We start from the raw sequence: 14,454 nt of genomic DNA, 5'->3' as shown, positions 1-14,454 counted from the left end.
TACTGAAGATCTTAAACAGCAGTGGTCCCAGTACAGACCCCTGAAGGACACCACTTGTCACCAGTTTCCATCTGGACATTGAGCTGTTGACCACTACCCTCTGAATGTGACCATCCAACCAATTAGATTTGCACAGGCCAGTCCACCCACCAAATCCATACCTCTCCAATTCAGAAAGAAGGCTAGATGACATCCATACCTCTTCCCTTGTTCACTGATGTAGTCACTCCATCATATAAGGCCACTAGGTTGGTCAGGCAGGACTTACCCTTGGTGAAGCCATGCTGGCTGTCTCAAATCACCTCCCTGTGCCTTAGCTCAGCTTCTAGGAGGACTTGTTCCAAGATCTTCCCAGGCACAGAGGTGAGTCTGTCAGGTCAGTAGTTTCCAGTCTCCTTTCTACTCTTTCAAAAAAGGGTAAATGTGCATTTGTCTTCATACTATAACCTCCCATACTTCTGGATTTTCTCCAGAGGGAAGGAAGGAGGATTTTTCTCCCTCTATCCTTTTTTCTCTTTTTTCACTACTTCAGCAGCTCTGTCCCTATATGATTCCATATAATTCTTTGAGTAGGGAATAAATTGCCAGCTTGTCTTTTAAAACTCTGGGTTTATGCTGAATCTCTTTAATCCACCAGTAGTAGTGAGGCTGCTCCCTGACAGGAAAAGATATGATCAGGAATTTCCCTAGTTTTAGTAAATGATAAACTTAGAAGCTGCCTTGGAGGCTTTTTCAGCTCCATGACAAATAAAAGCTCCTTTTGAAAATATCAGATGCAACATGATACTAAACCTAATGTGGATAACCTGGTAGAAAATGAGATTTTATAGGAAGATCTAAAATATGGGGGGGGGGGGGAGAGAAGGAAAATCTCAGTTTTTTGAAATATTCCTCACATACACTACATGGAGAAGACCTCTCTGGGGCTTCAAAAAACTCTTCCCTCTTCATTGCATGAATTTAACCTCCAGATGCAGATTTCTTCTCATCCACCTGCTTAGAATCATAGAATCAGTCAGGGTTGGAAGGGGCCACAAGGATCATCTAGTTCCAACCCCCCTGCCATGGGCAGGGACACCCCACACTAGATCAGGCTGGCCAGAGCCTCATCCAGCCTGGTCTTAAACACCTCCAGGGATGGGGCCTCAATCACCTCCCTGGACAACCCATTCCAGGGCTTCACCACTCTCATGGGGAAGAACTTCCTCCTCACGTCCAGCCTGAATCTCCCCACCTCCAGCTTCATTCCATTCCCCCTAGTCCTATCACTACCTGGCATTCTATTCTTCTGGAGTAGCATACATGCATAAGGCATCCAAAACTTACCTGGGCAATCAGTTTCACTGTCTCACCACCCTCATGGTAAAGAGCTAACAACTGTAGATTAACCACAAAGCAGCTGGAAAACTTTCATTTAAGCCCTCCTCCTCTATTACCAATGTTCACTACTACTGGATTAATGAACTGTTCTAAGCAAATAATGAAATTAATGGAATGTGCCTGAAAACAGGAAAGGGTGAGATGCTAGAATATTTTAATTGTTAGTCACTTCCTTTTTAAAATTTTATCCTATTTAAAAGTAGGAAGAGAATAACAATGAGAATATTGTAGTGCTTAAGGCTGGAGGCAGCCACAAGCTGAAAGAGAGAAGTAAACAGTCTGAGAGCCAACATCCTTCAGAAAATTTACTTCTGTCACATGCTGTAAATGTGTGAGACAATTTTCTGCAGGAATCCTGGGTCCAGCCTTGCTTACCTTGTCTCAGCAAAATGTAATAATGGGTACAGAGATTTGTTTAAAGCACGAAGAAAACACGACGTGAGACACAGTTGGAATTGTTTGCTGTAGAAAGATCAGTAAGTGGAGGGTGTGTGCACAGAGAGAAGAGTTCCTAAAACAACAAATGAGAAAGAGGAGGAAGAGGCTGTCTTTCATACAATGGAAGAAGTAAGAGATATTGCCAATTAAAAAAAAAAAAAATAGAAAGAAAAAGGGAAGAGGTGCCTCTGACAGAAAGTGTCATTTCCTTCTGCAACAGGATATAATGAGGTAAAAAGCACAACACAATCAAAACCAATGAAGTGCAGAGAATCCAGAGCTTGGGTTTTTCAAGGCAGATTACATTCATGGCTAGTAGCACAGACCCACTGCCTGCATTCAGAGATGCAAGAGACTTGTTCAATGGCATTCTCAAGGCGAAGATCTACCAGGAAAGGGACTGTTAAGGGTAGTGCAAGGTCTCCCATCATCAGTGATGTTATGCTAGTTTACATGACAACCATGGCCCCCAGCCCCCTGCAAGAGGCATGCTTAAATGCTTCATGAGAGGATCTGATCCTGATGGTAGCTATAAAAACTCTAAACCTCTGGCAGCCTTCTGCATCACACATTACTGGCCACATGCTCTGACATAACACCGAGGTAGTGAGCTGCCATCGTGCCACAGCGCTGCCTGACCTGAGTTTCACACAGCCGAAAGGAACATCAGTGTAACCCTGCACTTTAATTGTGGTGCACAGCCTAAGAAAACTTGCACTGCCTCTCCCCACTTTCAGCCTTAAAATTTACAGGATAGATTTAACTTATTAGAGCTGAGTTAACTCATGTCTCTCAGTAGACAATGATGATTAAAAACTTTGACTATATCTTAAGGGGGGGGGGAGAGAGATACTGTAATTCTCAGCTGCATTAAAAATAGGACTGAGCTGATCTTCCAGAGGTTTTAAATTATTTAAATGATTATATAAAATACATTTTTACATTATTAAAGATCATTAGATTATGCATGGCTCCTTAGAAAACATGTAACATTTTTCAACAACACATGCATTCCTGATGCAAGGCCACATGCTATTGCTGGTGTGTTCACGTTACTTGTTACACCAACGTGGTTTATTCAGGTATCTAAAATCCACCCCATTACCTCTCAGGAACTGGAATTTCATGTAGAACTGTCTGGGACATTCTTCTAGATGATTACACAGATAATATGCTGAGGAATGCAGCACTGCCAACAGAGTATTAGGAAAGCAGTCATTACCATAAATGACTGTATTTTAAAGAGTGATTTTCTAACAGGTTTACCTAAAGGTTTATTATGTAACAAAAACAGCCTGCAGCCATTGCACTTTTATGGGCTAAATCATACTCTCAGTGACACTGTCCAACCCCATTGACCTCAGCTAGCCTGTTCAAGTGGGTCCAAGAACAGATGATCCTTTTGACCAGTATTCACCTCCTCCTCGGCTGTCTCATGACAGAAATAGTTTAAGGTTTTCTTCATGTTTGAAATCCTGTTTCATTTTAGAACACAATAAAACTGAATGTCACAGTTCTAGTTGAAGGAGACCTTCAATGATCATCTAGTTCAACTGCCTGACCACTCCAGGGCTGACCAAAAGCTAAAGAGTGTTATTATGGGTGACTGTCCAAATGCTTCTTCAGCACTGATAGGCATGGGGCATCTATCTCATTATCTCTCTAATGTTTGATTTTCTTCTTGGTAATTAAATGCTTCCTAATGTCAGTTCTGGACCTTCCCTCACACAGCTTTGAACCATTCCCACACTAGATACCAGGGAGAAGAGATCATCACCTGCCTCCCTACTTCTTGCTAGCAAAGAGCCCAGGCCTCAGCCAGATTTTCTCCCAACTTGACAAACCCATTGTCCTCAGCCCCTCCCCACAGGACAAGCCTTCCAGACCCTTCACCAGCTTTGCTGCCCTCCTCTGCACACCTCCTCAAGGACCTTGTCATGGACTGAGTTTAAATCTGCTGCTATTCATACCTGCTGTCATGCCAGCTTCAGAATGAAAGTGCTGGCTGGAGCAAAGTATCCTGGGGCTTGAAGTTCAGATGGTACCATGAGAGGCTTTCAGTTCCAAGTTGATGCTTTTGGGTTCTGGGTTTGGGGTGTTGGTTGTTTCCCGTGGGAATGGCTGTGTGAGGAGGAGGGATGTAAGGGTTAAGCTCACTGGTTTCTGTTTGCTGCTGCTTTCTGCTGTGCTTTTTTTGCAAACAGGCTAAGGTAATTGTACTCTCTCTTTTATATTAAACTCTTTTTATCTGAACCCAGAGGGTTTTTTGTTAGGTTAGCCTGTTACAGTACCTTAACCTGTTACATTCACATCCTTCCTAGAACTGCACACAGTACTAAAGACCACACCAACACTGAATAAAGTGGGACAATCACCTCTTTTAACCAGCTGGTTATGCTGGTCCATGCACTTGTCTGCCATCACCATCTGGTGTTTACCTGCTCTTTGCCCTAGGCTTGAATGCAGAGTATAATTGCTGTCTCCAAGCAGCCTGGGAACAGTTCTCACTTTCACCTGGCATTGGGTGTTAAGAAAGGGCTGTTCCAAAGCTACTGAGGACAAACTAAAGGATAGAATAGAATAGAATAAACCAGGTTGGAAGAGACCTTCGAGATCATCACATCCAACCTATCATCCAACACCACCCAATCAACTAAACCATGCAACCAATCATCCTGTCAAGCCTTGCCCTAAACACCCCCAGTGACGGCGACCCCCCCACCTCCTCAGGCAGCCCATTCCAATGGGCAATCACTCTGTGTAAAACTTCCTCCTAACCTCCAGCCTAAACCTACAATTGCTCCTGAGTTGGAGCAATCCCAAGCAGAAATCCAGGCTGGGTGGTGAGTGGATTGAAAGCAGCACTGCAGAGAAGGCCTTATGGGTGCTGGTTGATGAGGCACTTGAACATGGGTTGGCAATGTGTGCAGGCAGCCCAAAAAGCCACCCATATCCTGGGCTGCATCAAAAGACGTGTGGCCAGCAGGACAAAGGAGGTGATTCTCCTCCTGTTCTGCTCTTGTGAGACCCTACCTGAAGTACTTCATCCAGCCCTGGAGCCCCCAGCACAAGAAGGACATGGTTCTACTAGATATCATCCAAAGGAGGGCCACAAAGATGATCAGAAGACTGTCCTACAAGCACAGGCTGCAAGAATCGAGTCTGTTCAGCCCAGAGAAGAAAAATCTCCAAGGACACCTTATAGCAGCCTCCCAGTACCTGAAAGGGGATCTACAGGGAAGCTGGAGAAGAACCTTTTATAAGGGTAGGTGCTGACAGGAGAAGGGGTGATGATTTTAAACTAGAGCAGGGTACCTTTGAATTGGACATCAGGAAGAAGTTGAGGGTGGTGAGACACTGGAATGGGTTGCCCAGGGAAGTTATGGATGACTCATGCCTGGAAGCATTTAAGACTGGGCTGGATGAGGCTTTGAGCAACCTGATCTAGTAAGAGGTTGGAACTAGATGATCTTTATGGTCCCTCAAAACTCAAGCTTTTCAAAATCTACATAGACAACATCAACAGCCTTCTGTCATCCACTAAGCATATCACCTTGTCATAGAAGGCTAGTCAAGCAGGACCTGCCTTTCATAAACCCATGCGGACTGGTCCTAATCACCTGGTTATCTTGTATGTGCCATGTGATGGCACTCAGGATGATCTGCTCCATGTCCTTCGCTGGCACCAAGGTCACACTTACAGGTCTGTAGTTCCCTGGATCCTGCTTCTGGCTCTTCTTGTAGATGGGTGTCACCTGTGATTTGCTAGCCTCCAGTAAACTAGGACCATCCAGGTTAGCCAGGACTACAGATGAATGACGGAAAGTCGCTTGGTGAGTCTCCAGGGAAAACAGGTTCAAAATAGCAACAGTTGTGCAACTGAGCTTATAATAGATACTTCCATTATAATCATTGTCCTTTTTAACAGAGCAACACTAACAGGTCTGTTTTTAAACAGCTTATTTCAGGTAGTGCATTCTCATTCCTAACTGCCAGCCCAGCTGACTTCTCTGAATAAACCTGATTTTCTCAATCTCCTGTTCACTTGCCAAGCCAACCCAGTCCAAGGAGGGCTGGAGTCTGTTTTCAGCAACAGAATTGTTTGTAAATGATCAGCCTGCTACAGCTGTCTGAATGCACAGAGAGTAGATTTGTATGAAAAATCAGCAGAATGCACTGAAAGAGAGAACTGAATAGCTGTATCTAAAACTCTAGTTTTAGCCAGTGTGATTTCCAGTTTCGTTTATTTAACTTCTTTTAGGCAGTTCTCCAAGAAATGTCTAATTCCCTTTAGCTAGTGTAATTTCTAGAAGCACTTATAAACTAGAAGAAATTAAACATCAGCATGTCCTGAATTTGAGGGAATTTCCTAGATTGGAACTCCCTGTACTCTGATGTGTTTGGTCAATTTTCTTTCTTTCAGTCTTCACACTGTCTCTGTACTGCTGTGAATGTTTTGTTCATTGGTTTGCTACTGACTTTTTTTTTAATGTCTTGGAAGAATGCACTGGTATTGTCCCTTTGCAACTAAAGGAAAATAACAATAATGTTGCTCTAATAGTATAATACAGAGTCTGAAGTGTGTTGGCTTTATAGAGTTCCTGCTCTGGAGTGCCTCCTATGCTACAGGACTCTTCATAACTATGAAGTGTTTGGTCTTCAGTTTCTGGGTTGACTGCAGTATTTGCAGGAGTTGTGCTATTCTAACCCTGACAGCTAGAGAAATATTTGAAGTTCATGACTAGTTCACAGTGAGCCAACAGATGGGCACAGAGTGGAACAGCTCAGCTTATTTCCTTTCTAAATGCAAAGAAGGCATCTTCTTTTTTTTTTCCATGTCTTCATTGGGTTTTGCTTAACAAGGTCATTTGCACATTCCTTCCTATGTGTTGGTGAGGTAGACAAGGAGTGACATGGACATTTCCATCTCCTTTCCTATGTGTTGGTGAGGTGAAGTGTATAGTTTATGAGTTTTCCTCTTAAGCTCAGCTTCATGTTTTCATACTCCTGCACAGGGGTATGTACAGAGATAGAGCAGTGATGCTCTGCTCCTCCTCACGGCAGGTCTTTCTTTAAGCAGGTACTAGTCTGTTGGAACAGAGACAAACTCATCATCATCACGAACCTCTACCAGATAACACAGTTGATACCATGAACACTGTCACTACTTTTTTAAGGACCCTGACCACTCTTGGCAAGAACCTGTAAGAGTTTCATCTCCTTTGGCTACTGCATTTCTGGGTTTTCTTCAGAAACACCATTGAATCAGCTGTGCTGTAGCTGGTTAGGGCAAGAAAAAAACAATTCAAAAGCAAAGGGCTTCAGATTTTTTTTGTCTTGTTCTTCAGTGTCTCTACAGGGGTCAGGGGAGAACAAAGCCCACATTTTGGGCATTCACAACTTCAGAATACTACAACTTAGGCCTCTGCTACCAAGAATAGGCTTGTGAAGACCAGAACCTTATTGCTCCCCTCTCCACTTGCAGATCCAACAGGATAGGTTTGAGGAATCCCTGTTGTTCCATTCCGTTTCAATCCTATCAAGCTGGGTAGCACCAAGGAATGCACAAAGGATGAGTAGGTTTCCCTCCTGGCTCGTGGAGCAGACCCAAGAACTGCAACTCTCAACCTCTTTGCCAGACACCACGTTTTGTTTTTTACCACATACTGTGCCCTAACTGGAAGATGTGTTCCAGACCAAGGTAGCATACCAAGTGATCATCTGATGCTCATCTCTGCAAGAGCAATAATCTTTCACACCATGATGGCATTTGTGTGGGGGAAAAAAAAAAAGGGTATTATTTTTTTTTCTTTTATTGGTTTTGTAGCTTTGCTGGACTCCAAGCCACAGATTAAGCCTGCTGATGGCTTTGTAAAGTTGTCTGATACCTTTTGTTGGCAAAGAAGAGGCAATAGGTGCTTGTGATCTGTCCGAGTTATTACTCCATCTTGTCCCCATGTTATCATAACTTTCCCTACCCCAACCCATTTCCAGTGAACAATGCCAACCACATATAAATGCCCCCAGTTCTTTAGCTCTGCTTTGAAATCATGGCACATTTTTGGCTTTGTTCATGTAACAGTACTGTGCACTCTCTGGCCGCACTAAGTCTTTAAGTACCGTACGGACATCTGTTCTCCTTAGAGTGAAATCCTTCTGAATTCCCCCAGAACCTTTCCAGAGATTTTGACTAGCGGAATAAGGATGGTGTAAACATCACACTTCAACTGGTTCAAGCTGATTCAAATGAACTCTCATGAGCTGGATGCTGTTTAGAATCTTCTTCTGGTGGCCGACAAGGGTAATGCCAATACGCTGGATATCTCTGCAGAAAAACCAGAGATGTGGAAGGTGTTAAAATGGGCTTCTTGTGCTGAAAAGTCACAGTCCCTTCCCCTGTAGATCCAAACCATTATGTTTGGATATACGAGTCTGTTTATCTCAGAGAGACAGTTGACAAGGCTTCAGTTTTGCTTGGCAAGTGCATGTGGGTGGAGAGGGTGACAGCAGAACACACTAGGTTATGATACAGAGAGAAGTAGAAATAGGATATGAAAATGATCAGAGGGCTGGAACACCTCTTCTGTGAAATAAAACTGAGAGCTGGGGATGTTCAGCCTTAAGAGAAATCTCCAGGGAGACCTTTTGGTCGCCTTTCAATATATGAAGGGGGCTTACAAGAAGGATGGAGAAAGACTTTTAATCAAGGTCTGTAGAGACAGGACAAGGAACAACAGTTTTAAAGAGGAGAATAGATACAGACTGGATATAAGGAAGAGTAATGAAACACAAAACAAGTTGCCAGGAAAAGAGGTGGATGCTCCATCACAGGAAACATTCAAAGACAAGTTGGACAGGCTTTGAGCCCTTTGAACTCTACTGAAAGAGATCCCTGCTCATGGCAGGTGGACGGACTATGTAATCTTTAAATGTCTGTTCCACCCTCAACCATTCTATATTAAGAATGTTCCTTCTCCTGGCTGCTGTCTTCTACATAACACTCCAACCCAGTGTCTGATATGACTGGTTCTAGATGTGGTTATTACCTGTGGCATCTGTCATGAACACACTGAAGGAGCAGTCTCTCTGCAACTCTGACAGAGTACATGGGCTCAGCATTAGTGCTTACATAAACAAATTACAAACGTACAGAGGACTTCCAGAGGCCCTAGTAAGATGTAAGAAGGAGTTGCTATTCTCCTCTGGCTTTCCTCTCCATACAGCCCTTACTACTTGTCACATTGCTTTCCCTTTCTGCAAGAAAAACGTAGTACTTACTCGAGAGTCATGCGTGATATGACATCAAACGTAATCAGGCCAGCCTGGTCAAAGTTCTCCTTGTAACAGCCCATCTTGATAGCGTCCAACCACTCGTGGGCATTGCTGAGTGAAGGGAAGTCTGGAGGACAGTTGCTCAGGAGAGGCTGAGATGGTCTGCAAAAGAGACAGGTGGTAAAAACACAAGTTGTCAACATCAGCTGACTACATTTGTAAGGTAAGGATTCAGAGAGGGAGAGAATGCAACCTCTGAAGAGCACAGAACAGAGAGTAATGACATTTGTTCTTCATTCCCTAATTCCTAATGTCCCAACTTGATGCCCTGTTTCTAGACTACCTGCATTTCCTTCTCTGCCTGAAAACAATCAACCCAAGCCAAGAAATGTATCCTTCCTTCCCATTTTACAATCTCTCAGGCATATTTTCTTCTTGTCGCTCCAGATCTTCCCACACTTTCTGGGACTAGACCTATTGGCTGGACAAAGAATTGCAGTGAGGAGGTTTCTCACTGCAGAGATGAGACCTTATACCTTTTTACCTGTGTGACTAGCTCTCCCTCTTCCAGATGCACTCCTTGGATCAGAAAGTAACCTATGAGACAGTGAGTGCATTGTTTCAGCTCCAGCATCTGGTTGCCCAGAGAGGTGGTGGAAGCCCCATCCCTAGAGATGTTCAAGGTAAAACTCAATCAGGCTCTGAGCAACCTGATCTAGTTAAAAGATGTCCCTGCTCACTGCAGGGAGGTTGGACAAGATGACCTTCCAGGGTCTCTTCCAATCCATTCTACTATTCTGTGATCCATCAGATAAAAGCATAGCAGTAAAAAGGGAATGGATGTACATAGCATTTGCTCTTCTACCCACCATTTGAATCTGTCCCACAGCTATCTTTATGTGCTGGTTTTAGTAAAGTGAGCATGACCAGGCACTTTTCCACTCCCCTAGATGTGGAGTACATTACACTGGGACAAGATTTATGAGGCTAAAACCCCTCCAGGCTTGCAGTCTGTAATTCCATCATCAGCCATCTCATCTCAGTATCATTTACACTGCCAGAGACTTCTCTATTGACCTCCTCCTACCTCTAGTTTCATCAGGTTACAAAATGCATCTGGGAAAATATGGGATACAATCTCCAGTTCTAATTAGTCTTAGCTACAGATTTCCTTCCCTCCATAATTCTAGGTCTTCTCTTCCTTCATTGCCTTTTGTGGTCACAGATATATGTGTGATCATGGAATATCTTGGGTAGCTGAAACTAGGTGCGTCCTTCTCTTCATTCCCTAAGATCCCTCACTTGTTCACCCTCAGTGCACCTCATAAAGAGATTCATTTCCCCTCACATTTAGCACTCACAACTCCCCATCACCTGCTAAGTGAATCATGATATACGGTTCTTCCAACCCTCTCCCTCAATATATTTCCATATCTGTTTCCAGTCTCAGATGAGAGGGTTTGAAAAAAATAGCATATAGCCTGATTTACTGTTTTCATTTCTTCATGATGCCAGCAAAAGACAAGCCCTATTATTTTGCACTACATCCTTATCTCACCTGCTACTCCCAGTGGCTTTGAGGACAGATGGCTTGCGGATCATTTTATCTAGGGCACTGACTATTTGCTCAAATTTGGGTCTCTGGACCCTCTCCTTCTGCCAGCAATCAAGCATCAGCAAATGCAAAACAGTTGGGCAGTCTGGGGGTGGTGGCAGACGATAGTCCTGGTCAATGGCATCTATCACCTGCAGGAAAAAAACAAATCTTTATCACAGTTGGGAAAATAAAAGACAAACAAGCTTCAATGGTGGTGTATGATTTTCTTCTGCTTGAACCGATAACAGGACGGAGAGGCAATAGTACACTCTCACCACTTCCAAAACTTACATCCTGATTGGACATGTCCCAGTAAGGTCTCTCACCATAGGACATCACCTCCCACAAGACAATGCCATAGCTCCAAACATCACTGGAGGAGGTGAACTTGCGATACTGTATAGCTTCTGGGGCTGTCCAACGGATGGGGATTTTGCAGCCCTAGAAAGCAGTCAAAGAGCAACCAGAATGTTAGTGAAATAAGGACTGTTTGTGAGAATGATATCACTGAACTGAGCAGATGCTGGTAGCACAAGAGAACTCTGAGCACTGAGTGCCAGTCCAGCTGATGCTGTTTTGTAGACATTGCTGGATTACATTAATGAAGTTTCTGCCTTGTTCTATTGACAAATATAGATGGAAAACACAGAATCATGCCCCCTTGTTGCCACAAATGGCTTGATGTAACAGATTTTCACTTTCATAGCTCTTCTTTACAACATTTGAGAGCCAGCAGGTAATAAAAACCTCCCTAGAGTCACCATAATTTGTAAATCTAAAGCCATTTAAACAATCCCAACCTGCACCACCAAGGGCAGATGCAAGTGGCTAGCACTAACCCCTTCCTATTTCCATTCTGACCTCTCTGGCTGCAGGAATGACCTGCCTATCACTCAGGTGCTGGTTCTTCAAAGCACATACCTACACAAAACACAGACACTTGTTTCACTGTTCAGTGGGTGAATTCCTCTTCACCCCCTGCATACCCAATGGTAGTTTCAACTTGCCTCTGCTACTCCCACCCATTTCTAGTACCTATAACAGATGTCAGAACACCACAGGCAATAAGTTCATTTGATGGTTGACTGTAAGCCCATAAATATGCCACTTAGGTGTATTCTGTAGGAAAAAAAACAACTCTTCCCTCTAAGGGTGGTAGTACAGGACTTCAATCCTTCCTTCAGTCTTTTATACTTCCTGAAAGAAGCTAATCATAGAATTGTTAGGGTTGGAAGGGACCTTAAGAAGCTGATGAAAGGTTACACCTACATCAAGCAATACGATTTATCCTATTCACCATCATTCCACAAAGGACAGCACTAAGACTCCACTTCACATAGCAGAATGGATCAGATATTCAGGGTTTTGAGGTTTTTATACTGGCTCGGAATAGTTAGCCCACAAGACAGGTTGCTCTACACCACTGGCTCCTCTGTTTTCAAGACAGGCTACAAAGAGTACATCAAATCCATCAGGAACACAGGAAAAAAGCCATAGCTGGCAGCGTTGCAGTAACTCACTTCACAGCAGTAACTCACCAGAGCTCCAGTGTAGGTGGGATTTGAAGCATCATCCTCCAGAAAGCGGGACAAACCAAAGTCTGACACCTTGCACACTAGGTTACTGTTGACTAGGATGTTCCGTGCTGCCAGGTCGCGGTGCACGTAGTTCATGTCTGAAAGGTAGCGCATGCCAGCTGCGATCCCTCGCAGCATTCCCACGAGCTGGAGCACACTGAACTGGCCCTCCTTCTGCTGCAATTGAGGAGGAAAACACAAGCTTTTATGATTAGAGAACATGAAGCCAACAAGGAAAACTAACAAAGAGCAAGGTAACAAGGTGGGTTTATGAAGTTAGTGAACGTGCATCTTAACTTCAGCCAAAATCTGAAGGTTCAGGGACAGCAAATAAGAAAGGTGGGCAGGCTTAAATCAATGAATCTCAAGTCAGACACTGGTGATTTTTTTCTGAAGGCAATTCTCATTTTGTGGCCGTATCCTCCTCCAGCATTCTACACCTAGTCTCATTACCTACTAGGAGGCTAAATGAACAGGAGCAGATGAATCTCCTCTTACTGTTGAGGATCTTCAAAATGGGTTCTATGCACTTCTACAAAATGTGTTCATGTGCTCTTCAACATGTAGCTGCCAAATCATGTGGCTGAATTAGCATATGAATCAGTAGGGGAAAAAAATAATTAAGTGAAGCATCTATACTACAAAAATGTACTTTATGTTTCAGTACTAGGAGCAGCACAGAGAACTCCAAGTTCAAAAAAAGCCACGGGCTTCATTATTTTAGTAGAATGTTGAAACTTGAAAACACTTGGTGGAATAAAGTCTGACAAACATTACTGGAGCATGTGCATTAGGAATTTGAAGGTTGCATGCAAAGAGAAACCATCTAGTACTGTTTACCATTAATTATTTGACCTGGAGACATCTAAATTAACAACAACATCTTAAACAATGAGTGAGCTTCTGGACAATTTTTACCATGTTGGCACCAAACCACTTACTCTGGTTATTTGCTATTGCTTCTACTGCACCCAAAAGAGGGCAATTAAGGACTTATGGAGACATGAGTAAAGAAGGACAGGCAAAGTTATCAGATCTGAGACTGGCATACAGCAAGATGAAGAGGTAACAGTTGTGGGAGACTCTGGTTGTGGTACCCTGAGGAAGGAATCCAGTGATCCATTCTCCATGAACTCAGTAACAATCATGACTGGTCGGCTTTTGGTGACCACACCCTCCAGATGGATGACATTGGGATGCTCAAATTGCCCCATGATGCTGGCCTCGCTCAGGAACTCCCGTCGCTGCTCATCTGTGTAACCTGACTTCAGGGTCTTAATAGCTACTGTGTATTCACGCTTCCCTGGGTGTTTTAGGCGCCCAAAGCACACCTCTCCAAACTCTCCTGTCAGGGAGGGAAGAAACACACCTCAAGTAAGGAAATACAGCAAAGAATTTTAGTCAGGGGCACTAAAACATTCTGCTGTTTTAGTTCTGGAAGACTCTAGGCACTGTTTGTTCTTGATGAAGGCTCAGGTTGGAGACTACTTCTTCAGGGTTCAAATGTGGAGCTCCCAGTATTCAAAGGGTATTTTATACTTGGTTTGGAGCCAGCATCTAAGGGTAGGGAGGTTAAGATGAATTTTAGTAAAAAATGAAGATTAGCTATCCTGAAACACTTGATGTGCCATGGTTGGATCCATTTCAGGCCAGTAGTGTGCCATGTCTCAAGGTAAACAAGAAGCCACTTCAAAATTTGCAAACTTTCACACTACCTGATCCAATGACCTCTTCAATCTTGATGAGAGACACATCAATCTCCTTGGCAAATTCTCTAATAGCTTCATTGGGATCTTCATAGGTTGAAGGATCAATGTAATACTTCACTCCAAGTCCTGTAGTGGAGGAGACAGCCCCAAAACATCAGCCCCTGAGAGACTTGGGTGTTAATGGACCCTGAAAAGAGACAGGCCCTTGTGATCCTTCACTCAAGAACTCTTACCTCGTGCACTGATGTACTGCTGCAGGCGGTCGGTGTATGGAGTCTCTTGTCTTTTACTGCAGGACATAAGGGAAAGGGAAATCAAAACATATACAAGAGTCTCCCATAGGATGCTGGGGTAGGCTTCACAATCCTGGATTTTAGGGACAGAAGATGGGTGTTAAGATCCTGCCCATCTCTTGGTAACAAGTGCATGCTTGTTTTCTGTGTGGTAGTTTCTAGACTACTGTTTGCATCCCCACTTTAGA

At 43.6% G+C, this 14,454-nt stretch overlaps 1 protein-coding gene across 1 annotated transcript in view; it reads right to left on the bottom strand.

The window, feature by feature from the left end:
- Positions 1-7,633: 7,633 nt before the first annotated feature.
- Positions 7,634-14,454, bottom strand: part of EPHB6 (EPH receptor B6) — a 48,542-nt gene continuing 41,721 nt past the window's right edge. The window contains exons 10-17 of the mRNA XM_054167597.1: positions 14,207-14,262; positions 13,980-14,099; positions 13,362-13,609; positions 12,226-12,441; positions 10,979-11,128; positions 10,649-10,836; positions 9,097-9,252; positions 7,634-8,143 (exon numbers count right to left, since the gene is read on the bottom strand). Of these exons, the coding sequence (XP_054023572.1) occupies positions 8,035-8,143; positions 9,097-9,252; positions 10,649-10,836; positions 10,979-11,128; positions 12,226-12,441; positions 13,362-13,609; positions 13,980-14,099; positions 14,207-14,262 (1,243 nt within the window). The 3' untranslated portion in view covers positions 7,634-8,034. The remainder of the gene's footprint in view (positions 8,144-9,096; positions 9,253-10,648; positions 10,837-10,978; positions 11,129-12,225; positions 12,442-13,361; positions 13,610-13,979; positions 14,100-14,206; positions 14,263-14,454) is intronic.

This window comes from Dryobates pubescens, chromosome 15 (genome assembly GCF_014839835.1).
Source record: "Dryobates pubescens isolate bDryPub1 chromosome 15, bDryPub1.pri, whole genome shotgun sequence".
Classification (NCBI taxonomy): Eukaryota; Metazoa; Chordata; class Aves; order Piciformes; family Picidae; genus Dryobates; species Dryobates pubescens.
This window is presented reverse-complemented; position numbering and strand designations above follow the sequence as displayed.